Raw genomic sequence first — 27,331 nt, 5'->3', positions numbered from 1 at the left:
TATCCTCTCAAGGTTGATTTTTACTTTTGTTTTTTTGTCTACTAAAAATGCTCGAGAAATGTCAGCAATAAAAAACTTATGGCATTCATTCGAACATTGTAATGAATTTCATAAGACTGTTCTATGGAAATCGTTATTTCTACTATGTTTTCTACTTATAAATGTCAGCAATTTTCATAAATGGGCCAATGGCGTTCATTCGGACATTTTCATAAATTTCATAAGACTGTCTTATGAAAATAATAAGAGATGGATTTGGAAAATTTCCCCTCCAAATCATAAGACAGATTTATAAAATCCATTTAAAATCCTTATGTCTGAAAGTCATAAGACGTTTTTATGGAAATTCAATGTAAATTTTGCTCGGTGATGGGGTGCGTTCACGCCCTGCTGCCTTTTTTGACTGCGTGCTACACACTCCCGCCTAACTCCTCATTATTGCACTTATGATTACCCTTTACCCGCTTTAAACGTAACAAGATATAAGCAAAATGAATGTCTGCGGATGTCCTCAAGGTGGTGTGCTGTCAGCACTTCTATAGGGCCCCTTACACGAGGCGCTAGTAATGTCATTACTAAGCAGTAGTGTCACTTTTAATGATCGTGTAAGGCAGTGGTTTTCAACCTTTATAGTTCCATGTACCCCTTTCCAAATATTGATCCCCATGATGTACTCCTTCTGAAAATTGTTCACTATCATTACCCTGTTTGAAAAAAAAAATTCAATTCGATGAAAAACTGCCGCTGGAAGCATATCTGTCCCATGTTACATCAAGACGATTTTTTGTTTTATGCATCAAATAGTATGATTTCGTATGTACATTTAGATAAAATAACAAAAACATATATTTTGTTCTGAAAAATACCAAAAACAATATCAAGACGATTTGTCCCATCTGAAAAATGGAGGCATAATTGTCCCACCAATAAATAGTATAGCCTTGAACATGAAAATTATTTTTCTCATATTTTCAATGTACGGTCTAGGCTTGCACATGTTATATTGGGAAACAGACAATTTGCTTTGAAATAAATCGTTAGCCTTCATATCTATAACTTCAACTTTCTTTTTAGCGTTTGCGACGACCCTTTGAAAATCTTGGTATGTGATGACCTTGTCGTGGCGCATTGCAGTTTCTACTGCGGCGTGAAAGCTATCCGCTGCCATAAATGTGTGCCCTGGTTCAAAGTATTTCAGAACGATTTCTTTGAGTTCCATTTCATCCATATTGAGAAGTAGGATGATGTGTTGGAATAAATTCCTATCTTTGTTCTGGGAAGAACAATTGTCTAACCAAAACGTTATTTTTTTCAATGTTCTGTACTTTAGAATAACGTTGTGGAAACAGCTCAAAATATCATTAGACGTCCAACCAGCGACAGATTCGTTCCAGATGCAAGCGACAACCGGATTATGCTTTGCATATGCCCCCACCGGTGCAAAGGTTTCGTTAAAGGCTAGCAGACGTTGAGAAAATATAACTGCTTTCAAACCCTCCAGCCGAGGTAATTGTATGACCTGCAATTTTGAAACCATATTAAGTAAGGATAACGATAGAGATGTTCATAATTACCTTCTGTAAATCAACTGCCATTATTAGTTCATTCGGTAGTGCAGAGTCGCCGTCCTCTCGCGATGCGCTGGCTAGCTCTAAATGGTTAGTGTATCTTAAGCACAAGTCACACTTCTCCTCTATGTCCATGTGACCGGAGTTTCGTTTATGTTCATCAGCAATCACACACGTTTCGCACTGTTCATGCCCTAGCTTCACAAGCGAGATATTCATTTTTTTTAGGACACGACAGTACACGGAGTAGCTGGCCTTCACTTTATGAGTAGTTTGAAAATGTTCATGCATCGATTTTTCCGTAAGATCTGAAAGTAAATACAGACTATTCTGTGCATGTACTCGGCGATAGTGCGAAATTGTTGGTCCATAGCTCAAAATGTGTGATTTGATTGCCTCACGTTCATGCAATTTCCGTTCATACTTTCCTCGCTTGTATTGTCGCGGACGTTCGCCTTGAAAACGATCTTCGAAACACTTATCAAATCCATTAAATTCTTCTTCATCCGAACTATCTTCGCTGGATCCGTACATCCGGAGTAAATCCATCGCTGACATTTGTCAGTTAACTGCAGCGAAGCGCGTCGCAATCAAAACAATGTCACTGTGGGACAAATATGCGTACATTATTCAAAGTTGGGTTAGATTTAGCAGCATAACTGTCCCACTGTGTATTGCTTACGTCCAAATTAAAATATATAAATATTTTCACCAAATTTCAATAAAATATATGAGCCTGTGTTCCTTTTAATGCAGAAGAGCTTAAAATATAGCTTTATGGAGGAATATTTGTCGAAAAGGAGTTACAACTTTGATCGCGTTTATCTCGTTTATGCATTTTGTAACATGGGACGAATATGCTTCCACGGGCAGAAAACATAATTTTATAATCATAAACTTGTTCCTGAGCACTCTCAGTAAGCATCTCAATTCGTGACGCAATGAAACAGATTCTGTCACGTTCGCCCGAATGACATACGCCCGAAAGCCATTTACCCGAAGGACATTTGCCCGAATGTCACATAAACCCGAATGTCATTCACCCGAATGCCACGAACACCCCAAAGACATTCGCCCGAATTCCATATACCCGAAAAACATCGAAATGTCAATCGAAAAAATTTAATTAGGCAATCCATTAGACGTTTGTTTGACAATTCAGCGGTGGGTTCTGTCAACAAATCTACTCCTGCGAACAGAAAAACTCGTCCGACAAATAACTTTGTTAGTCCGATTCGTTTGATGTTGGATCGAGTCAACGATATTGTCGGACGTCGCACCCCTCGGAGTAACGTCAGAATAAGTAAACAAGAAATAATCAGCTGATCAGAAACGTCTCATGGATTGCCTAATTTATTAAGATGAAATACAAATTTTATTACATTTGATGCTATGAAGAAATTAACACTAAAGCTATACCAGTCAAATAGTTAATCCAATCACCTGGTTTGTATGATTTAACTAGGGTTTCCAGTTTTAGGTCCTTTCGTGAGTTCTTTTTAGACTTTTTAGATGTTGGTACCGCTTGTACTGTACGTAAAACATACGTACTAGGGTTTTTATCTTCGAGTTGCAACTGCTTCAACACACTATAGAATTTCCACGGCTTAACAAACCGTTCCATTTATTGTACTAGTCTTCCACATTATTGGTGGTTCTGGGAATCTTTTTCGATACATTTTAGAAAACTGACCACGAACGGTTATCGGGAAACTCTTTGATTAGTTTCCTTCCTACCGAAAATGCAATTTTTTCTATATGTAATCCAAAAAAACGTCGAGAGCCTTTGGACAACTTTTCCTCAATTCTTCGAGGGCCATTGGAATACTTTGATGGGGCAAGAAAGCCAAGGCAACGACTTGTTTGTAAATTAGTTGTATTCGGTGATCGTCCAAATATTTTGTCTGATGACCGTTGTTTTATTTTTCAGAAAAAACTTTGGTTTAGTAGAAGAATCATTCGTGAAGGGCAGCACCGGGAAAAACTCTTCTAGCAACGATTATCACAGCTGTCTCGAAATCCAATATTACGTAGAGAGCTATTTGCTATATAGATTCAAGAAATTGCTCTTGTTTTGAAAGAAGGAATCAACCCTTATGTTTGATTTTACTCGGGAGACGAGTAGATCAATAGTTTCTTTACAAACTTATGTGGCATGCAGATCCAAGGATTTGTTCATGTTTGAAAGAAGCAATCAACCCCTAATTGTGGGAAAAGAGCTCCTCATGTTTAAAAGAAGGAATCAATCCCTAAGTGTGAGTAAACCGGGCAAACGAGTGGATCACCGGTTTGATTGCGAGGACTATTTGGTATACAAACTCAAAGAACTGCTCATATTTAAAGAAGGAATCAACCCCTATGTTTCAGTAAACAAAGCATACCAATGGATCACAGGTTTGCCGAGTAGGGACCTCCGCTTCGGTTCTTCGACCTCGGTAATTGTGGCAAAGCCGCATCACACTAGCTTCGCCACATAACATTTATGAGCTACTATTTACTAAGGGTGTTGTGCCAAATGGACTACCACCATGCATGATATAATTACTAATTTAATTGATTCAATTCGTTACGGGACATCTTAACATATATTTACCTCGATCGATGGTGTTTCCGAAAGATTTCTTATTTTGTCCGGTTTATCACAAGATTTCACCGCTCGAGCTGACAACTGCGCCCTATATGCATCAGTTTGCACCTGAAGAGCATTTGTGGCGTTGGCAACGGAACCTCAGCGACGTCGGATAGTACACCTAAAAGCGATGTCGCATAGCCACATTGGTCAGTGTACGGTTGACTAATGTAGCTACGCCTCATCGCTTTCTGGTGCACTGTCCGACTTCGCTGCCGCTCAGTCGGCTTTAAACTAGCTATAGCCCCTATATTTGAGTAATCCGGGCAAACAAGACGATCACAGGTTTGCTTATAACGCCTCGTCCAACGGAACCTCAGCGGCTTTGCGCCGCTTCGGATCCTTGGCCTCGGATATGCGGCCAAGCACTATCTCCGCTGTATAAGCTCACTTGTTATTGTTCAGTTTATCAAATTTTGGTTAAAGATTTCACATTTCCCGCTCGGATTTGGTTTATTTAGGTTAAAATACATCCTTTTGGCAAAAAACCGCAATTAAGTCGGACTTCTATCACTAAAGTCACTAAACTAGACAATTACTGATTTTATATTATGCTTGAGTGAATGTGGTATTCGGGTTAATGACATTCGTGCGAGTGGTCCATTCAGGTTTATGGCATTCGGGTAAATGGTCCATTCGGGTTAATGACATTCGGATAAATGGTCCATTCTGGTAAATGGTTTTCGGGCGAACGTCATTCGGGTAAATGACTTTCGGGCGAATGTCATTCGGGCGAATGTGATAGAACCATGAAACAATATATAAAAACAAATGGTCGGTGTTAAGTCAGACCGGATTAAGTGACAAAATAGTAATTTCGAGAAAAACGAGTTTAAAGTTTGAATCGTAGCATCCTTTACATTATAATTGAAAATAATTTTTGTCATAATTCTTGTTTAAAGTTACATATTCCAAATCTGGCGAAAGTTGAATGTAGCTAACGAAATTCCTTATCCAATGACATCATTATCTCATTTTTTGATGTTTTGCGACTTAGTCCGGTCTGACTTAACACCGACCAAATATCCGAGGGTTAGGATAACAAGTTTAAATTTGACCCGCCTAATTCACCCTCTATTGTAGTCTAATTTATCCCTGGGAGTGAATTCACTCCCGGTTGAAATATACAATTTCAGTAAGAAGGGAGAAGTTGTGACCATCGAATCAAAGTTAATCTTCAGAGGATGGTCTTGATGGCGATTATGGTTGCCACCTCTGGAGAGGCTTTGACCCGGAGATTTTCACTGATCTGGGGGTGGTGGATTTTGATTGGAACGAGACAGAAATTTGAATCAAAGTGATTGCTAGGCATTTTAAAGCACTTTAATCGCATTTTATTACCACGTTAAAGTAAAACTGTAAATTTTTCACGCTTGAGAACGTTTTTATCGGTTTAATGTGGTGAAGTATTTCACTTCCCCGTCTAAGTGCCAAGAATACAAAAACACCAGGTACTCTCACTGTGGAGGTCGAACGAGCATTGCTCTCCTCCACAACTAACAGGAGAAGGGGAGAAAAGGAGGCTGAGTTGCGACATCACACTATGTGGTGTCGGTTATTCGTCACCAACAAATTTTAATTTCGCAACAAAGGGGCAAAACTCACCTCCCTAGCTCAGTTAAGGATCGCTGCTGGAGTAGTAACAACACCGCAAGAACTCGTTTGATGTTGACCTGGTCAGTTGGATTAGAACAAATCTGCCAGACCTTAGTGCAGCTGGTGATAAACACCACTAAGAGTGAAATGATTTGGTAAAATTGCAGTAAAATAACTTTCTTACACCATTTTGGGCGACTTAGTGGAACGCAACATTTCAATTGTAGCACATAGCGAAATATTACTTTCCTTAACCCTCCGGAAGTCGCGCATATGGCTTACCGAACGAGCAGCCGCTGGTCCCCTAAGACGATTTCCCAAGATTTTCAGAGCAGCGTGCACTCAGTGCACTAACACGACTTCCGGAAGGTTAATTTGTAGTAAATTTTATTTGCTTTTTCATTGCTTTGTGAAAGAAATCAGCAATATTTGGTGAACTCTTCGCCACCTTGAAACGAAGGGTTAGTCGGGAGAAATAAATCTGAACCAGAGTAATAGTTAATTTAGGCCTTTTAAATATTTTGTAAAGAATCAATTAATTCCAAAAAAAATTAACCTATGCTTCTTCCTATCAAACCCGGAGAAATTGATGTAAAACCCGGAGACCCGGAGATCGCTCCCGAAAACCAGAGTCTCCGGGTCAAACCCGGAGGGGTGGCAACCCTAATGGCGATGACTGGTGCGTTCTCGACAACACCTACTGCTGCTCTAGAGGCACTCTTGAACATAAAACCACTATATGTTTCTGAAACAGAAAGCACTTTTTTATGCATTCCGTCTTAAAGTTACTGGTCTTTGGTACAGTAACCCAATAGATCGTGCAACTAGCCACACAAGACTGTGTCCCCAAATGATTACTTGGGATGATTGTACACTTGCTCCCAGTGACCTTACACTCACATGTAGTTTTCCTTTTGGAACTTTCAATATGAAAATTCCTCCTCGCGAGGAGTTACTGTCTGACTGGATGGAGCAACAACTTGAAGAGTACGTAGTTTGTTTTACGGACGGCTCTTAGATGGAGGGCCGAGCCGGTGTTAGAGACTATTGTCGTGAAATAGCAGTCTCATTCGCTTGATAGATACTCATACTGTACCGTATTCCAAGCAGAAATCTTTGCGATTCTTTGTGGCGCACAATCGGCACATCGACAGGGGATTGGCGGTAAAAATATCCATTTTTGGTCTGACAGGCTGCCCTGAAAGCACTAAGTTCGACAGATTCGAGATCGAAATTATAGTAATCATATGTCGAGCTCAAGTTGAAAAACTTAGCATTTCAAATACTACCTACCTTCTATGGGTACCCGGTCATTCCGGTATTACTGGAAATGAATGGGTGGACGAATTGGCTAGAGCTGGCGCTGCGACTGACGTCGTTGGTCCAACGAAGTTGCGTTCAAACAAACTTTTCTACTGGATGTGAGTCCGAAAATGTCAAATAATTTGCTGCATTTGAGAAAATGAAGAGCGACATTTAAATTTTGCTCAATGACAATAAGAGTCAGGGTATTTTTTTTCCAGAAATGAATTCTGAACATGGTGTTTAGGGTCTGATTGAACGAATAGTTATGCATCACTTGCCTACTGAAGTCATGTGGTTTTCATTTGATGCTAAACGGAATCACTATCTCACCCTATCTGCTATCAAAATGCGTGAACTTAAGCTAGGATTCATAACAGACTCAGTTTTAACCCCAAATAAAAAAGACATAAGACAAGTAGTATAAGAATACATAAAGTATTTCCCTCGGTCTGCACTGGACCACCAATTTTAGAAAAAGCATGGGCTAATATAAAATATTGTTACTTTATCATCGGAAGGAGCCATCTAATTTCTTTCTAACCAATGCAGGGAATAAATTATTCATTTTCTCGTTTATTCAAATATCTAAATAATCTAAAAAAATGATTCAGTTATAACATTCATGTATATTTCTCATATACAGTAAATTTAATGTTCTTGCTTGCCTTGATGTATATTAAAATTAATAAATATAGTTCAAATTTTCTTATATACCTCAAATTTCTATAACTCTGCTGTTACTCACTACTATTCTTATCTTATAATCTAAAAAAACTGACTTAGACAGCTATTAAATCCTTTAATACTAGGTTTATGTCTCATGTTATCATTACTTTATTAATTCATCTCAAATTGTATGCTGCTTTTCACTGTTTGCTCTCTAAGAAGGTTAAAACTTTCGTTATCTATAAAAGATCATGCGCGCCACAGTTCATAACTCAACTGACAAAATGCGCTTATAGGGTTTTTTTTCTACAGCTCGCGCAACTCGGTAATCAACTACCTATAACAGTACACTTTTGAAAACATGGAAAACGACCGCTTCATGCATCTCTTTCGTTTTTTTCGAACACGTTCAACCAATAAAAACGAAATCGATCAACGTTTTTGACAACATTTCTTGTGTATTTTATTTCAAGAGAAGAAAAAACAATAAATAGTATTCTTTTAAAAATATACGTAAAAACACAACCTTGTAGAAAAAGAGAATAAGTAAGTCATTATAAACTTTCATCGCCTTATTAGTGCTCGAGACCATTCTATGCGGTTAGCTACTCTAGTTTAGTTCGGTACCGAGTAAGCTTTCTGGCAAAAAAGAGTTCAAATTGGAAGGAGTACCACGCTCGGTGGCTCCTTCAAGCGGAGCCCACAAACTGCTGCTGCCACTGCCGGCGCTGGAAGGTGGCCAACCAGAGCCCCAAGCATCTGCGCCTGTGATGTAAAAATGTTTCATTAGGATACACGATACATATAACATCCGTGCACAATGAAAATACTGACCAGCACTTCTTGGAGCTTGGCGCCAAGATTGAGCTACACTGGTGACACTTCCACTGCTGCTCGGTGGAACAATGCTTCCGCTGCTGTTGACGCCACCACCGATGGCAACATTGCCCGTCGGAGCGCCCAGTTGTTGCAAATACGTCTGTACCTCTGTGTCACTAGGACACTCAGCTCCGATAGTGCTGTTGCCCAGCGGACAGTTGTTCAGCGTCTGTTGAGCTTTGTTGGCTTCCTCGCGAGTAGAGTATTTACACAGCGCCAAGCCGTGGTTCAGATACAATTGCAGGCTTTGCAATGGTCCATGCTGCATGCACAGCGTTCGCAAGGTGGCTCCATCAATCTGGAAGATGGTGGTCGCATATTTGAAAGATTTTCATTTATTTTGCTTTCGAGAAAGGTTACCGGTGAATTAAAAATTAAAATACATATTATAAACACTACTTATGTGAATGATATTGTATCTTCAGCAAGGTTGATAACGCAACTGTTATGTTACATTTTCAAGACAATTTATTACATGCCCTTTAAGGACATTTTCAAACAACCAGAGTATTCACAAATCCAATCCACCACATTGCCCAATAATGTTTCTAAACGTAACCTGCACATACCTGTGGAGTAAGATTTTTTAGCAAAAGCCACGAAGAACCCCAGCCGTTCCCGCTGGGCCAGTTATTCATCGAGCCAGAACGTTGTCCTCCGCCACCGCCGGTCCAGCCATTGGCAGCAGCGACTGAGTTCTTGCTAGCACCCAATCCAGGGGGAGGCCCTCGTGTTGGTTTCCCCATGGGAGTTCCCCAGAGATCCGAGCTGGTACTTGTTGCGGTGGATGAAATACTGTCTGGCCAAGCATTTTTTCCAGCACCCGCCACTAACTTACCTGCTCCCCCCGCTGTCGGATGAGTCGGATTGAAGCTCCATGTGGATGGTGCCAAACTCATCGGGTCGGTAGGTGATGCCTTGCTTCCAGTACCAAACAAATCCGCATCCTTGGCAGTAGCAATTGAAAGGGGACTGCGTGCAACACTACCCGGTGTAATACTGGGGTCTTCGTCTATCTTCATCTGTGCGCCCTGGGCAAATAAGTGAACAAATAAAATGATTTTATATTTTTTCCCATTTCATAAATGAAAGCACAACATTAACAGAAATGGGGAATCTGCCACCTTTACCTTCCATGGTTTGCCAGGTTCGAACTCTGGTACTAAATCCGAGAATGCAGAATTATCCTGCGCCGGAGCCCAGTCTTTGTTATCAGATTCACCCACACCGGAGGATTGATCAGGCCAACCATCGACCAAATTAGAACGCCCTGATGACCAGGTTCTGCGACATAAAAACCTTTCTTAGTGGCTTTAGCAGAATATTAGTCAACCCGTAGATGTCTTACCCGTCCTGCAGCCCTAGAGAGCCAATGTTAGGACTCGTAGTCGACAGTGTTGATTTGGCAGTCGTACCCGGTGCGCGAGAGAAATCGGTGAGATCATCTGTGCCACCAGCACCACGACCGTCCTTATCGAGCGTTGGCAGTTTCCACTGGTTCAGACGAGATTGTTGACTAGTAACACCTGCGTTGCCAGCAACTATTCCGGAGTTTGCTGGTGCATTGTTGTTTACAGCAGCGGATGTTGCAACGTTTGACGGAAAGTTACCGGTGGAGGCACCTGGATCTTTGCCCAGTGCCATGTCGGTGAAGTTATTTTGCAGCGATACTAGTTCCTGTTGTCGCAGGAAATCTGCTGCGCCGGGACCAGGAGTTAACGCTCCTGGCGTTCCGGGTGGTTGATGTGAACCACCAGGTTGATGTTGTTGCTGTTGCTGCTGTTGCTTGACATAAATTGCTTGCTGTGCTGCTATTTGCTGCTGGAGTTGGGAGATCTGCACTTTATGTTTGTTTATTTGCATGGTAAGCTGCACAGTGCTGACTCCTGTTGCTCCTCCACTTCTAGCGAGGTTACTCTGAATGTGTTGCATTTGCTAAGTGATAAGAAAGAAGCGCGGTATGACGATTAATTTTATAAAAATAAATATAAACAGTGTATTGGAATTTGAAATGAGCAAACAAATACTTACCCTAATATGATTGAGCAACTGGTTCAGTAAGAGTAAAGTTTGCGGAGCCAAAGGTTGATTCAATATCTGATGGTTGAGAAAACCAGTTTGAACAGCCATCTGGATCTGCTGGACGAGCATTCTAAGTTGTTGAGTAGACGGTTGTGCTTGTGAATTTTGCGGATTACCCGTACCCGCTCCTGCTGCGGCCATCGGATTTGGCCCTTGCGAGAATGAAGAATGAGGCACTGATGGGCCTTGCGAAAGATACTTCAAATTATTCAGCGCCGCTAGATTTGGGTTTGTTCCGCCCACACCAGGAATATTATTTAGTAAATTTTGATTCTGAAAAATATTACCATGTAAGTAAATGTGAAATCAGCTAAGTACACATTCAAAAACCTGTGAGAACGGCATACCAGCTCCAGGACCTGCCGGAAATCTATTAGAATATGGAGCTTCAAAAGCGCTTCCTGGATGATCCTCTGGACGCCTCCAGTCTCCTAACCCTCCTAAAGCACTGTGTCGTTGCAAGATATCCAATGACTCATCAAAATTCATATTTGTAGAACGCAATGCAAATTCGACATCATCTTTCTTAAAACCATTTTCACAGAGCATTCGATACTGCTTGCTGCTACGAATGAACTCCGCCGGGCTCATCTTGCTCGGTGGCTTGTTCATTGTCCAATCGGAACCAGAGCCAGCGGCACCACCTGTGATCATATCGCTTGGATCTGGCCATCCGCCCTGTTTGTTCTTGTTCCACAAAGCGTTTTGTCCAAAGTCATTCCAAGGGCCATTATTTCCTAGTCCTTTATCTTCCCAACCGCTGGAATTGCACTCATCCCATGAGCTATTCAAAGGTAGACCTTGATTTTGACCCCACATGCTGGTGTCTGGTTTCATTCCTGGATTCATACCGCCTAATCGGACACCACGAGTTACTGGACCCAGCGGCAGATTAGCTGCACCACCAAGCGGAGCGCGCGGAATTGGATTGCGCACGACACTATCGGACATATCCTTCCAGCTGGCTACGTTGGAATTTTGACGTGACAATGGACCTTGATTCCATAATGCACTGGAGCCATCATCGAGCGTTGGACGAGTGTTTATCGATGATGGAGAGTCATCCCAAGTTCCAGGAAGTTTGTTCGGAGCTGGCGTATTCCATTGGTTATTGATGCCGCCAGCAGCCGAAGGAAGAGTACCTTGGATGATTTTTGCAGCTGCTGGTAGATTTTGAACATTAGGTTGATCCCACATACCTCCATTGCCATTGAGGCGCCCTGATATGCCACGAGGATCACCGCGAATTTCTCGTGCTGCTTCGAGCGGTGTTGTTTGTCCAACAGAGCCTGTGATGTTTACAGGGGGAGCGGATCCACCACGGTTATCCCAACCTGTAACAGCAGGTAGAACTGGAGCTGCGGTACCAGTATTAGCACCAATCACGCCAGACCATTCATTTTCTTTCTTAACAGTAACAGGATTTGGACCTGCCGGAGCTCCTGGTGGCCACACAGCGGGACTATTTTGACCCCAAGCTTGTGGTGCCGCCGTCGGTTGATTTGCTCCGGAGGCACCATTCCACACACTTGCTTCGCCCGAATCATCATCTTCACCCCAAGTACCACCGATATTGGTCGCTGGACCCCAAGGTGCCTTTTGCACAGTCTGTGGTGGTTGCGGTGCTCCTCCGTTACGTAGATTAGCTTCCCATAGTTCGGTGCCATTGTTCGAATTGCATGGCTTCCACCCGGATGCAGCAGGATTAGGCGCTCCACCACTGGCCGCATTATTAGTGTCTACTTTTCCCGGTTCCGGAGAACCGGGTACTTCCCAGTTGGTATCTTGATTTACGTGCTGGTAGCCCCAACCATCCTGGCTGAACAGGGCTTCGCGCATGTTGCTGAGCTGTTCTAGTTGACTTTTAGCCGCAATCGGTCCATTATTTGCTAAAACCAACTGCTGCTGCTGCTGTTGTTGTAGCTGTTGAAGCAAATAAAGATATAAAATAATTATACTTTAAACATTTTTTTTAGTTCTAGGGCGGACAGTAATCATATAAGTCATCGCCAGAATCGCAGTAAACGCTCAAAATGATACTATAACCTTCCCAAGAAAATATAAAAGGTTGAATCTTCATCCGTAGGAACTACAAATTTGCAGAAATATCCTCAGATAGTACCAACTCTCAGAACCATATATAACCAAGACGGTAATCACAACAAACTTTATTATAACTATGAAGTAGGCAATTTGGTGGAAAACTGGGACTACCCATAAAATGAATATATTGTTTTTACTCTCTTTTGTGTAAATAGAATGTAAGTCAGAATTTGCATACTTTCTACTCCACACAACAAAGTGAAAAATTCATAGTTTCCTTTCAACAAAGTAAAAATGGGTAATTTATACTCATGTCTGCAAAGTTAAATGCATAGTGTTTACTTTTATAAAAAAGTAAAAAATGCGTATTTTTTACTTCTTAGAAGTCAGTAATGCGTAAATACTGTACAATTTATGTATTTCAATTTCGACGGTTCTCATCGTAACGAATCTGTCTTTGCCGTGAGACATGCTGGTAGACTTGAGCGATTTGTAGTAATGCCACTGAGAAATGACATACAAGTAAAGTTTTCAATGTGTGTAAGAAAAAAAACTATCGTTTTGGAATACCACCAGCAAGTAGCAACTGAGAAGATCGGTGCGACTCTCCGGCGACAGTAGACCGGATTCCATGCCGGAAGATCCGATGTGGACCATATTATCACGCACTGTATCACTCTGGAGCAGGCCAACGAATTTCAAGAATCCCTTTATTTGGTTTATATTGACTGTGAAAAGGCTGTCGACTATCTCAATCACGAGAATATGTAGGGCGCCCTGAGACGCAAGGGAGTTCTTGAGAAAATCGTTGGTTTTATCGAGACACAGTACGAGGTCTTCTCGTGCGGAGTGCTGCAATGGGGTCTTGTCCGATCCCATCCGGGGTGTAGTTGGTGTGAACCAAGCATGTATTCTACTGCCGCTACTGTTGCTCATCGTAATCGATTCTGGTTTGGTACTATTGACCGTGAACCAAACTATGGGCTGCTATGATAGCCTACAACCAGTATCTAGCCGACTTCGAATTGGCTGGTGACATAGCGCTCCTAGCTCACCGACCCTCTGACATGCAGAGTAAGCTCAACGATCTTACCCAACTTAACTCATCAGCAGGTATAATCAACGTTAAGAAAAATGAATCAGTAGATATGAGCACGTCGACCCCTTCCAGCTTTACAGTAGCCGGGCAGTCAGTGGAGAATGTTGAAAGTTTCTAATATATTGACATATAAATGGCGTCAGAGAGCAGCACCAAGGTCGACAGAGGTGCACGGATCAAGAAGACAGGCTGTCTTTACGAGTTTAAGAAACATATGGAAAACTGGTAACTCTTAACGGCTGTAGGTGTTCATCAATAGGCACATGCGGTACATAAATCGAGTCTGGTGGTCTCACAAGTGGATCTGAAACACCGAGCTCCAGATGCCGATAACAACTGAAAATCGGGATTGAAAGAGGCTTGGTCGGCCACACCTTACGTAGGGGCGGAATCAAAGATGCAAACAAGCATTAACCCTAGAACGTTGCACTGAGGTACAAATGTACCCCACGCCTTCTTTGGAGCCGTGTGAGGACGAGAATTCGGCATTTATCGCCTAAGACCCTAACCATAATTGAATTTAGAGTTTCTAGGTATAGCCAGTTTACTTATAGCCTTCGTGGACGCAGGTGTAAAAGTTGGCGTGGGGTACATTTGTACCCCAATTTACGGTTGCCGTTGGCGTTTCGTCAAATTTCGTGATGTCAGTGGAAATGTGACTCGTGACAATATCAGTTTGAATACTGGTTGTTTTGTACCCCAATTTACGGTTGCCGTTGGCGTTTCGTCAAATTTCGTGATATCAGTGGAAATGTTACTCGTGACAATATCAGTTTGAATACTGGTTGTTTTACTACGGTAGTAACAATTAGTATTATATAATCGTTTTTAATTATTTATTCAATTAATTTAATTTAATATTGAAGTAGAAAAAAATCATTATTTTTGCTGATTTTTATTGTTCACTTGTTAATACCCATCACGCGTTGCTGCGACTTTCTACGAAATAGGAGTAAAACACAATTTGTTCTGAAGCGCCATCTGGCGGGCAGATAATCCCCAACTAATAGCATACAAACACACTCCATAACAAATGTCCACTACATGTAAATTTTGACGGCAATCGGTTCAGCCGTTTGGGAGTCCATAAATCATATACATACAAACATTGACTTTTATTTATATATAGATAGATAGATAGATACATTTGGCTCGCAAGTATAATTTGCGCACATAGTAACTGCTGTAACAGAAACGTTGCGTGTTACCAATGTATTACTGGTCAGAAATATTTTTTTCATTTCAATTTTCATCCCATTTCGTGGTATTTTCCAAAACCCGATTTTTAAACTTCCACTCTTCCAAATAATTGCACATTTTCAAAAATATCGAAATTCCATTTTATACCGTTTATCGACCATTCTTTCAACTTTTAGAATCACTTGTTTTTTTTCAAATCGGTTGAAAATTCGCAGTTATACCTAGTAATTTTGTAAAAAAAAGTCAAAACCAGAGGACATCGCCGCAGAGGAATGGTTCATGGAGGCGTATCCTCCACTCCATAAAGAAAGAAAAATCTACCAAAATTTAGACTCGTAACAGGTTAAGGCGATAGCTGGAAATCGCTCGGGATGGAAAATCGGTCAAATCGGCCCTGTGTGCCACTTGTGGTGCGCCAGATCCTCGAGGAGTTTAGGATATATGTTGAGGTATGGGAAAATAGGGAAGTTTGAATTTTTGTAAAGGTATGTGGTCGTATTTTTATCGGATACTTGTTATACGTCTTGCGTAGTAAAATGTATGATTTGTAAAATCATCTTGAGAATATGAAAAAATACATTTAACTATCAAAGTTATAGTAATTTCCGCACATCGCGATTTTTTTTCAAAAAGGCTTGCCTTGACTATTATTCCAGTCCAACAGCTCAACTGAAAACATAACCAAATAAATTTCATTAGTATAGGGACTTACGATGACGTTGAACGATACATTAAACTTTTTTTTCAAATGGGGACGATTTTTCAAAAAAGACCAGTTTTTTTCATTTGATTTTTTAAAATTAATAACATTGATAAAAAAAATCATCGAAACAATGGAATCGTTCAAGGACACGGCAAATCACAGTTAAAAAAATTGAAATTTGCCGAAAACTTTTGCGGCAATCAGTTACAGCAACGATCTTGAGAAACAATATTTCCAAATAATCGCGTTTAAAATACAATGTACTGGATACTAAGCTGTGTTTTCTCACGCTCAATTTCTGTAAATTTATTGCGTACTAAATTTCCACTCCATATATTTTCTATATAGTTTGTTGTCCACGTGCTTTACAGATATCGAGCGAGAGAGTGATAAGCATTTCCACACCTTAGTATCAACCACATTGGTTTAAAGCTACGTTTAACGGACCACGCCCTAGTAAGGGAGCAGGTTAAAAAAGGAACTTTGCTTCTACTGCTTGGATCCCTGTGAAAAATTGGGAAAACATTCTTAAAAATCTATACTTTAGGGATTCTATCCAGTGGCGGATCCAGGGGGAGGGTCTTGGGGGTCCGGACCCCCCCCCCCCCCCCCGGAATTTTTTAACTTCTTGAGAAATTTGGAAATAGTTTCATTCATTTAAATTCATTCTAAGTTCAAAATCATTCCAAACCAGATTCGATAACCAAAACCGATTTTAATTGAATGAGGATACTACATATTACGTATAGAGGTGTGCGCCGATGCATTTTTAATCGGCGGCGGCGTAGGCGACATTTTTGGCCGGCGGCGGCGGCGTTGGCGGCGTCACGCCGTTGGACCCTACCGGCGGCGGCGCGCCGGCGTGTGTCGGCGTGACGAATATTAACGCCTATGTAACTAAAAAAAATTCTTGACTGTACAATTCCTTTCCCGGTTTCTATTGTAACAGACTTCACAGCACATACAAACAAACGTTACAGCTTAAAGAAAATCTAAAAAAAAATCATCGCCCACGATGTACTAGCGACATCTGTTGAACACATTGCACAAAATGTAATTCTCGCAACCATATCAAAATTTTTTTCAACAAGCTCCAATAGTGCCCACCCTGCTTGCCAAATGCAAGATAAATAAATGAAAGGTGAAACTATTTTTACAGTTGTAACATTTGAAGAACGAAATAGAAAAATTGTCGATGTCGCATACTACGACTTCGCATGAAATAATGATTACAACCCGCTTGGAAGAAAAACGGGCAGCCAGCAAAAATCCGTCAGGATTCCGGCAGCTGTCAAAATTATCAAAATGGCGCTGCCAGAATTCAGCTATACTCCTTCCAGTTATGGTAGGCAGATTCGCCTCACCGATACTGTTTTGTTTATCGTTGTTTCATTTTCGCCATATTTACATTTTTCCAAGAAGTATAGTTTTGGCAGATGAAAAATAGGGAGAAACAAATATTTTGGTTTCAAACATGGTAAGTAATATGGATTTCATGTCTCCAGACATGTTTTTATTATAAATTTACATAAAATTAAAAAAAATAAGAAAAAATTCAAGCGGTGTATGCCTGGCAGAAATCCGGCAGAAAAAACCGTTAATAACCGCAAGGCGAAAAATTCTGCCAGAAACGGTTGTTGCATTTGAGCCGGCCGGCTGGGCAGCGCTCTGCCAGCCAGACCCCCAGAAATTCTGGCAGACTTTTTATTTCGCTGCCGGCTATCTGGGGGGAATTCTGCCAGGCACGTCCGAGCGGGAATTGACAAATTTGAAGAATGCAGAGTAACGACTGTATTTCAATGACCCATAATAATTATTTATTGTTCTATATTTGGGAAATTAAGCAACGGTAAAACAATTTTTGTTTTGTTTGAGGAAATTAATTGTTGTTGTCGTTTCATTGTTTTTTGTTTCTGTTTAGTCATCTTTACCGTAAGCCCGGGGACAATTGACAGCTCCCATATATTGAATTCATAAGCAAATTTTGGGGGTGATTTGGTGATGTCATGGCGGCTCGAATGGAGCAAAATTTGAAAAAGGCGCATCCCATGTATTGTTTGCCATATCTGTGGAAAATAATCAATTTAAGCATTTCTACCATTTTTTTTGCTGCTAGAATTCTGATAAAAACACAAATTCTATTCAAAACGAATTGTTAAGCTTGGTGGTGATGTACTTTCATTGGCCAAAATGTTTTTCATTTACAATTCTCGAGATAAAAAGCACTAATGATTTAACGATTTCAAACTTCACACAACAAGAAAATCAAAACATGTTTAGGAAGGAAGAGAGCCGGTTGTTAAAAACAAACTTCCAGCTAAATATTAATAAGATTTATGTAACTTTGCTGACGGGTTTCAGTTAGGGATAAATTTATTCTCTAATAATAGTTTTCTTTAGAAAAACTCTAGTAAGAGAACTGCGGAGAGAAAAACAGCATTTTTGGCAACGTATGCCCCGGCATTGTATGGCAACACGTCCAGTGTTATAAGGATAGGCAATATTCGTTTGGATTCGTTTTTTGACAGGTAAACGCGAATCCAATCGATCCACAATGGAGTCTCCGCAGTTCTCTTTCTAGAGTTTTTCTAGTTTTCTTTATTCACATTTTGGAATAAGCTTTTTCTAAATGTTGTTCTAGCCGCATTGACGGCGTTCACAACACACGTAACGAAACACGCTTTTCTCTTGAAACTTTTTCGTTTCGTTGTTCGTGGTACTCATACAGAGAAGGCATACTAGCGCCACCATCAAATCGGTGGTGCATATATGAAACAAGCACTATCTGTCAAGTTGTCCCTGGGTTGTTTACCATCGCTCTTTTAGAATCCCGCAGATATCAGGTACCCTAACACGAGGCGTTATTATTGGTATTGCTGCGCAGAAATGTCACTTTTAATGATCGTGTAAGGACACCTTTCAAGGTAGACACATTACTTCATTTTCCAGGCTGGTGTTTACTTTTAATTCTTGTAAGTACAAAATCGCCACAATGATAAGGAATACGATTCCGTGGTACTACGTTTTCTTACAACGTACGATCTGCTTCTATCTTGAGTGCAAAGTATGCTCGATGTGCTACAATCATACAGATCTGCACCCTGACGAAACCTAAATATACAGTTACTATCAATCATAATCATTCCACGACTTGACGTGTTAGCTCCTGTTAGGTTGAAACTGATCATTAAACAAGTCTGATTGAAAATGGTCTGAGCGTATCTCTAGTTTTCGTAGCACCTGCACCCCGCCAATTTCTCCAGCAGTTCCGGGGACCAACAAATTCCAATCCATTGCATACATTCGATACACCGAATCAATTAAATTACTAACATCCTGTTATGTGCTTGGTCACCGATTGGCATCGTGTTGTAACTTAAGGAATGGTTGTGAACAACTCCCACCTTGGGCACGTCGACAAGAATGAATTTTACATTTCCGGCCCATATTGTTTGTTTTGGTTTGCATTAGATTAAAAAGACCGTAACGTTTTCGGGTGGGTGCGGAAACTAAGTAACGCATTTAGCTCTGTGTCAAAATCTCTTCACTAACGCCACCGATTTGTAATTGAAATCGACCGTTTTTTTCTACGAGTGATGAAAATTCATCTCGTGTTACGTCTTATTTGTCTGTGATACCGGGCTGGTGCAACTGGCACTGAAAATCTTTCTTGAGTGGGGCTAGATCATACGATGCATAATTTATGAGACTAGAAATCTTACCCTCTGCATCGCCACATCTGTGCATCAGCGTCGCGAAAAGTCAAGATCACTTTGCTCAACTATTCTTCGAGAATTTTTTTTAAAATAGGTAACGATTCAATCAATTATAAATAAACCACGTAAAACGTCACGCAAAAAAAAGATGACATTATACTCAAATGTTTAGGAGTTGGTTGTGTCTGAATATGTTAAATATTTTATTCTAATTCATAACTCGATGAAACATTGATTTTTATTAACTTTATTGACTAAAACAGTCAAGAAATGAACGACGTGCAAGGATTTTCGTAAATTCTCGTCGTGTTATCGTGATATTTTAGTCTTGAGCTTACCGTTGGATTTTTTTCACAGAGTCACGTGTCTTATAGTTTTCTAAATTATTTCACGGACATGAATTGTGGTTAGGTAATGTATTTTGCTCAGCGCAGTTTCATTTAATTCCGAACATTTCTCTGAATTTTAACAAAGTAATAACTTGGTTACAGGTCCTAGTAATGTCTTTGTATCTAATGCTCGTGCCTATGAGACTGGTTGCTAGCAGTTATACACAATAGGTCACATAGAAATTTCAAAACCAAAAAGCAGAGCGAATAATCCATGAATAATAGTCTGAGTTCCTTGTAATTTTTTACGTAGGTATAATAAGATTATGTGGAAAATTAATTACTTCATGAATTACATCATGAACAGTTTCACGAGCTCGACTGGTGAATCGTGTGTAGCATATTAGGAATTAAGAATCGGTTAAAAAATCAATGAATAATACACTGCGTTCCAGTGAAATTGATTAGGTGCAAAGATTAGGATCAGGCACATAATCGTAAATTTCAGGCACATATGTGTGTGTGTGTGTGTTAACCATCCTAACTCCTATTAACTGGTAGTGATTTACAGAAAAAAGATGTTTGCATGTATTTTAACATATCCATGCAAATAACTTGGTTCAAGGATTTAGGTAGGTGTTAGCTCAATTGACTTTCCGATGACCTATTTCGTGTACAGCGCCAGACATGTTCCGAGGTCATCGTTCCATCAACCAGCCCCGCCTTACTGTAATGTTTGTATCAAATGGATTATAACATTACAATAAGACTTTCGATTCCTTACATAAGGTAAGAAATCGACGCGTATTTAGCGTATTTATTTGATTTTTGTATATATAAATTAGAATATGCCTGTAGACAAATATACCAGTTTTTCTATTTCCTTCATCATCTCCTACTTACGCGAGTGACTGATACTTGCTTATCCATATTTCGTCCCATTCCAAACCTTCCCATTCCAAATATCCTCAAAATCTCCAATCCTTTCTCTTTCTCATGTTTGCAAGTACAGCGATCGTAAATTTCAGGCACATATATCTTGAAAGTGGAAGTTTTTTTTTAATTTGTGGACCATTTCACGCACACGAATGGTGAATTGAAACTTATATGCTCACAATCATAACCAATTGACGAAGCAAGAATGGATCTTTGAATTATATAACGAGTGTCGTGTAATGGTTTTCGAGAAAATATCAAGATTATTTTAATTTTGTAATCCAATTGACGACCACTAATACCAAATAATGATCAAGATGTGATAAATCATGAATCAGTTAACGTCGTATATTCGGTCCATAGACAATGTTCCTAGATTTGTGAATAAAATTATGAGCCAATAATTTTAGAGCTCGCGAATTGTCGGCGCGGGAAAAATGCATCGGCGGCGCGCCGCCGATCTACCGTTCGGCGTCGGCGTACGTTAAAAATTACCGGCGGCGGCGGCGTGGCGCGGCGGCGCACAGGTCTAATTACGTATTGTACAACGGACATTTCAAAGTCGAAATTTTTTTTTTAGTTCCGCTCCTGATTCTATCACATTTGTTCACCCGAAATCCATTTACCCGAATGATATTTGCCCGAATGTCACATGCACCCGAATGTATTTCACTCGAATCTCATACACCGATAAAATATCAAAATGAAAATACATTGCAGGAAATTAAATATATTAAACTAAACAGAATTTTTATATAATTTGCATTTATTCATAAGAAGCAATTAACATCAAAGCTAAACAAAATCTGGTATGTATGATTCAACTAGTGCAGTGGTTTTCAACCGGGGGTGAATTCACCATCAGGGGTAAATTAGTGTTGTACGGGGTGAATTATGCGGGATAAATTTAAACTTTTTATCCTAACATTGGCGTGCTCAAGAGTAGGTTTCTAATTGAGAAGTTATGGTATTGTGTATTGCTTTGAAAGTTGGATTTTCGATGCACTTCGCTATCAGTTTTTCCACGGTTGCCAAATGAAATGATACGAAATCGACAAAAAATTAACTTTTTCGATCGAATTGAAAGGAAATTCCGGACAAACCGTTACTCGCCAAACATAGATATTAGTAGTAAACAAAAGAGAAAAGTTTTCTCTTTCATTAACTGCTATGAACTGTGTTTAGCCAGTAACGGTTTGTCCGGAATTTGCTTTCAAAGAGAATTTTGACAGTTGACTTTTAAGCCGTAATCATATATTTAGCGAGATATTATAAAAACCGCGAGACTGGCAGCCATGCAAACCTAACAGCCAGTAAAAGTAAGAAGAAGTCTGTTTTGACACTTTTCAATGTCAAAGATCTGTCAGGTCAAAGGAGTTGCACTTTTGATTACACTTTTGATCCATCACACTTTCAAACTGTGCAGTTCGATTTGGTGTGAACTGTGCAATATTCATCCAAAAGGGGTACATGGAACGAAAAAAGTTGAAAACCACTGAACTAGTGTTTCCAGTCTTTTTGTGTGTTTTTCTTAGACCTGTTGGTTCTGCTTGCAGTGTATGTAAAAAGTCCATACTAACGATTCTCTCTTCGAGCAACAGTTGCTTCAACACACCGTAGAATGTTGAATTTCCTCGGTTGAAAAAAGCGTTCCGTTTATAATGCCAACCTGCCACATTATTGGAGGTACTGGTAAGATTTTTCGATACATTTTCGAAAATTGATCACAAAACGGGGACTAAACTTTTAGATTAGCTACTTTCTTACTGAAAATATAATTTTCACTAACGTAAGCCGAGAAATCATCGATAACTATTGAACATGTTTACCTCCATGCTTCGCAAATCATTGGAATGTCTTGATGAGGCTAGAAGGCCGTTGATGTTTGTTGATCATTCGGTTCAAATGGATGAAGCATCCACGAAGAGCAGCACCGTGAACGTCTTCTAGCAACTCGTATCACAGTCGTTATATTATGTAGGGCGGAGTTCAATTCACAGAAATATGGACGGTAAAGCGCTGCGCAAACTGACATGGAATTGTGCTGAATGTACCATACATTATTCACATTGTTACCTGTGTTATTAGTCGTAGGTCAATGTGTTTATGGTATGAAAAAAGCTTGGAACCACCAAGTTAGCGTAAGCTGGGCACATGAGTGGATGAACAGTTTTCTTGCGAGAGCTATTTGGTACATAGTTTCAATGAAACACTCATGTTCGAAAGAAGAATTAACCCTTATGTTTCAGTAAACCGGGCAAACGAGTGGATCATCAGTTTCCTTGCGAACTTATTTGGCATGCAGATTCAAGGAACTGCTCATGTTTGAAAGAAGGAATCAACCCTTAAGTGCGAGTAAATCGGGGAAACGAGTGGATCTACAGTTTGCTTGCGAACTTGTTTGGAATAGAGTAGACTGGGTTCAAATAGGTATGGGGGTACAATAGGTATAGGGCATTATCTTTGCTATGTTATTGCAGAGGTCGCTCATGTTGCGTGAATTAGATACACAGTTGAGAACATCCATGCCGATTATCATGTTGGCTGTTACCGCGAATCAACTGTATTATTTACGACGTCGTTTAGGTTTTCGCGTGTTATTCTGCGAAAACGCATTGTCTTTCGTCCTCAGTACAGTACATTTAACCAATGTGAAAAAAGTCAACTGAGTTTGTTGTTACGTAAAAATTAATGCTGAACACGAGTGTAGTGTTGTTTTTTCGACACCTTTATTTTTAAGAAAAATACAGACATCAACATGTAACATACGCTTGGAGGCACGATGGGTCTTCCGTCTGGGAGCACTATAGGACACTACCATAATACAAATTTGATTTATTTTGACAGGAAGCTTGTGCGTAATTTCGTGCATAAAGAACGCAATTGTCTCTGTACAAGATGGCGCCAGTATTCGATCAGCCTCTAAACAATTCAAGGTTCCGTTCGAAGCATTACGTGCTCGTGTTAAAAGAAAGTGCTAGTCATCAATGAAAGCGCGTCGGATTTTTCGCGTGAGTTAAGAATATAATAAATTAAGGTGTTGTTGAAGTAGATAATCGAAAAAAAACATGATTGAAAAAGAGAAGGAAAAGGAATCCAAAAAATGCTCCGAAGCGCAAACGTTAGCCGGAATGCATAACTTCAACCACACACTCTGTCGACGACGAGGACAGCGAAGAAGTCATTCGCAAATACAAAACCAGACGCAGCTGCTGAAAAAATGTTTTTTTTTCAACACTTCTTTCAGCGCACAGAAGAGTAGGGGAAAGTGAGGCAATATCGCCATGTGGGGCGAGTTGAGCACCCCCGTTTTCCAAAAATCTATGAACAATTTTCGATTTTTGTGTTTGCACGAATGCTCCGTCAATCACCATTAGATGATGTAATACTTCAATTGCGACAAAAAACAAATCCTAAAGCACGAAAAATACAAAAATCTGATGGGATGTCAAAGAACTGAAAATGTTATAAGATTCAAGCTATATGAAATAAGCATTCGCATGACGTAGGTGTGCGGTAATTGAAAAATGCGAACATCTTCGAAATATTTAATGTCTTTCTAAGTATTTCAAACATAAAAATAATTTAACAAGACTTTGCAGCTCCCTCAAAAAAAATTTGCGAAAATAGCCCTATAGCATGGGGCAAAATGAGCAGCACACAAATCTCATATGAGTTCATGCAATAAATTCCGAAAAGTTATCCATATGTAAACGTTTTATACCTGAAGCTACTACGAACGATGAATAATAATATTTGCTTGAGAAAATTACTCGCAAAAATATGATTTAAGCAAAATGGAAATTTGATTCTAATAGTTTCGAAAATGATGTTAAAAAACTATAAGATGAATTTCATAGGCAACTTAATATCACTAAATCAATGGAAAATATGATTCTTAATAATTATAAGTGCACTAAATTGAAATTTTGTAATAAAATATAATATTTTGCGACATGATCATATTGCCTCTTAAGATTGCTCATATTGCCCACAAACTTTTTACCAAGCCAAAAATTGATCATTACAAAAAACGATTATTTTCGAAGATTTTTAATTTTCTTCAGCATGTTTAATAACTGCGTGTGAATATGTTTTACTGTACCAATAGAGGGCAATTTGGGATTATTTATATGTTTTGCTGCAGATATATTTGCCTTCAACCTTAGGGTGCTCATATTGCCTCACTTTCCCCTATTCGTATCAACAAACTGGCCAAAAACATTAATATAATTTGTTCCAAGAAAAAAGATACGGTAATGAATGGAACCCATTGTAATAAGGTGTGCTAAGCAGCTTTCACATAGAATTATATTGTAATTACGATTGTATGCATCTTAAAGTGCGGTTGTAACTTTCTGTAACAGTGTCTCAATGATTCGAGAGCGTCGTTCCGAACAAAGGAGACCGCTTTGCTGCGCGTGATTCGAGTTCCGTCTATTTTGTTCAAAATGCTGTATCTTATAATATTTGGAGTAATGATGACATTCGGGGAAGTGGTCTATTCGGACTTATGGCATTCGGGTAAATGGTCCATGATGGTTAATGGCATTTGGGTACGGGTAAATGTCTTTCGGGCGAATGTTATAGAAGCACTTTTAGGATAGAATAAAAACATTTCCGATTTTTTAACTGACCTCTACATAACCCCTTAAGTAAGATACTTTTTTTAAATCCAACCTAAAACTACTTATAGAAAGTAAGTGGTGAACTGAAATGCGGAACTTTTTTTTATTACCTATGTAAACCAAATAATTTATAAGTATAAAAGTTTGGTCCGTTCCAATCTAGAGTTGTTTTTTCACCTTTTCCATATAATTCCACGAGGAAGCAGCAAACTTATAGCACGAACATCTTCGATACGAACGAAACTTAGCAGTTATATTTAGGTTTGTGAATCTCTATGTTTTTCACGGACAACAGGACCGTTTTCACTCAAGAGTATTTTCAAAAAGGGAATTTGTGTTTTTGCTTGCCTAGGTTGAAAATAAACACTTAACCGATTCAAACAACGATAAAAGAACTGCAATATGTGTTTTTCCGCATCTAGTTCACCCCTTGCACGTGAGTCACGTTTGAAAAATGCCGATACGGAATACGCTTTTTAAAAACGTAAAGCAGGAGCTCATGGAACTGTGAACATGGATAGTTATTGGTCTGGTCTTGCAATCTTGGACAAAATTGTTCAATAAATCTTCAAAGCTTCAAAACCTTAACTCCTTGGTACGTATGCTGATGGTTGCTATAAATCCTAGGGTCGATTTAGTGAATCTACAGTATTTTTCCATAGGGTGTGGAACAACAATTTCAAAAAATAGCCATTTTTTGATAACCTACTGCTTATGTTACTGTTGTTATCCCACGTGTGCTGGTGGGGTGTATTAGCTTGAGTTTTACACGAAGTGGTACTACTCAATTACTATATTCTGTAAAAAAAAACTGAAACCCACATGCTGTCTTACCTGTTGCTGCTGCTGCTGTGATGGTTGCCCATTATTGTTGGCAATGTTCGGGTTGGGACCCGTCGGTTGGGTGGAGTTGCGATTCCAAGCATTCGGTGTGCTGCCATTGTTGCCATTGGGATTTTGCTGTGGGGCTTTGTTGGCATTCTGGTCCTGTAATTGTGATGGCTGCCGTTGCGATTGGCTTGTTGTTTGTTGATTGTTGTTTGCACTGTTATTACCGGTTGTACCCGCCCAAGCTTGTGGCGGTTGTTGATTTGCTAACCCCCAAGCACTGGTGCCGTTCGTGGCAGAAGGAGGAGTACCCCATGCACTGGTACCATTGTTTATCGAGTCTTCTCCACCACCGCATAGTCGCAGGCGTGGTAGCGGCCGTCCGCGAGATTCTTGTATGGCGCGCTTCAGCAGTGCCTTTTCGTTGGCAACCAACGCCAACAAGTCGTCAAATTTCGTATACGAGCCGCCCTGACGGCACGATGGCGCTTCGACAGATTGGAACGCGCTGATCGCTCGCACCGGATGTCGGCTTAAATTAGTACTTTCATCTAGGGCTAGATTACGACTAATACTAACATTATTCAGGTAAGCATTAAAATCACATTTCATAGTCACAGTATTAGTAGTTCGCATCAGCTCGGTAATATGGCTAACAAGTGCCTGGGTGGCTCCGAGGTCATCCAATGGAAATCTTATGACCAACATTTGTCTACTTTCGCAGTTACTGTCGGTTGATTGTGTCAAATAGATGTAGTCAGACTTGTTCCCGTATGCGGCAATCGTGCCTTGCTGCGATGCAGTAGTGGCACAGTTCCAAACGGTTGTGGCATGCGTTACAATCGATCTTTTCCCATTCCATTCACGGATGAACAGCATCGGAATGTTGTCGCCGTACATCATTCGATCCGATCGTAATCGGAACACTGTGATGGTAGGACTCCTAGAACTACACTTCATAATCATCTTTGATGAACTTAGTCGAATCTGTTAAAGGATAGCATTTGTATGATTTTTGTCACAATAGAACAAAACAAAATAACTAACTTTTGCAGCATTCGTTAGCGCCGAGATGAAAAATTCAGGGGAATGAAGCACTGGGGCTCTAAAAAACGGAATTAATA

General features: G+C 40.0%; 1 protein-coding gene across 1 annotated transcript in view; it reads right to left on the bottom strand.

Moving 5' to 3' along the window:
- Positions 1–7,704: 7,704 nt before the first annotated feature.
- Positions 7,705–27,331, bottom strand: part of LOC131678901 (protein Gawky-like) — a 33,957-nt gene continuing 14,330 nt past the window's right edge. Inside the window, exons 3-11 of the mRNA XM_058959329.1 lie at positions 27,255–27,312; positions 26,214–27,194; positions 11,056–12,648; positions 10,675–10,998; positions 9,992–10,578; positions 9,774–9,927; positions 9,213–9,674; positions 8,599–8,941; positions 7,705–8,529 (exon numbers count right to left, since the gene is read on the bottom strand). Coding sequence (XP_058815312.1) covers positions 8,375–8,529; positions 8,599–8,941; positions 9,213–9,674; positions 9,774–9,927; positions 9,992–10,578; positions 10,675–10,998; positions 11,056–12,648; positions 26,214–27,173 — 4,578 coding nt within the window. The 5' untranslated portion in view covers positions 27,174–27,194; positions 27,255–27,312 and the 3' untranslated portion in view covers positions 7,705–8,374. The remainder of the gene's footprint in view (positions 8,530–8,598; positions 8,942–9,212; positions 9,675–9,773; positions 9,928–9,991; positions 10,579–10,674; positions 10,999–11,055; positions 12,649–26,213; positions 27,195–27,254; positions 27,313–27,331) is intronic.

This window comes from Topomyia yanbarensis, chromosome 2, assembly GCF_030247195.1.
Source record: "Topomyia yanbarensis strain Yona2022 chromosome 2, ASM3024719v1, whole genome shotgun sequence".
Taxonomy (NCBI): Eukaryota; Metazoa; Arthropoda; class Insecta; order Diptera; family Culicidae; genus Topomyia; species Topomyia yanbarensis.
This window is presented reverse-complemented; position numbering and strand designations above follow the sequence as displayed.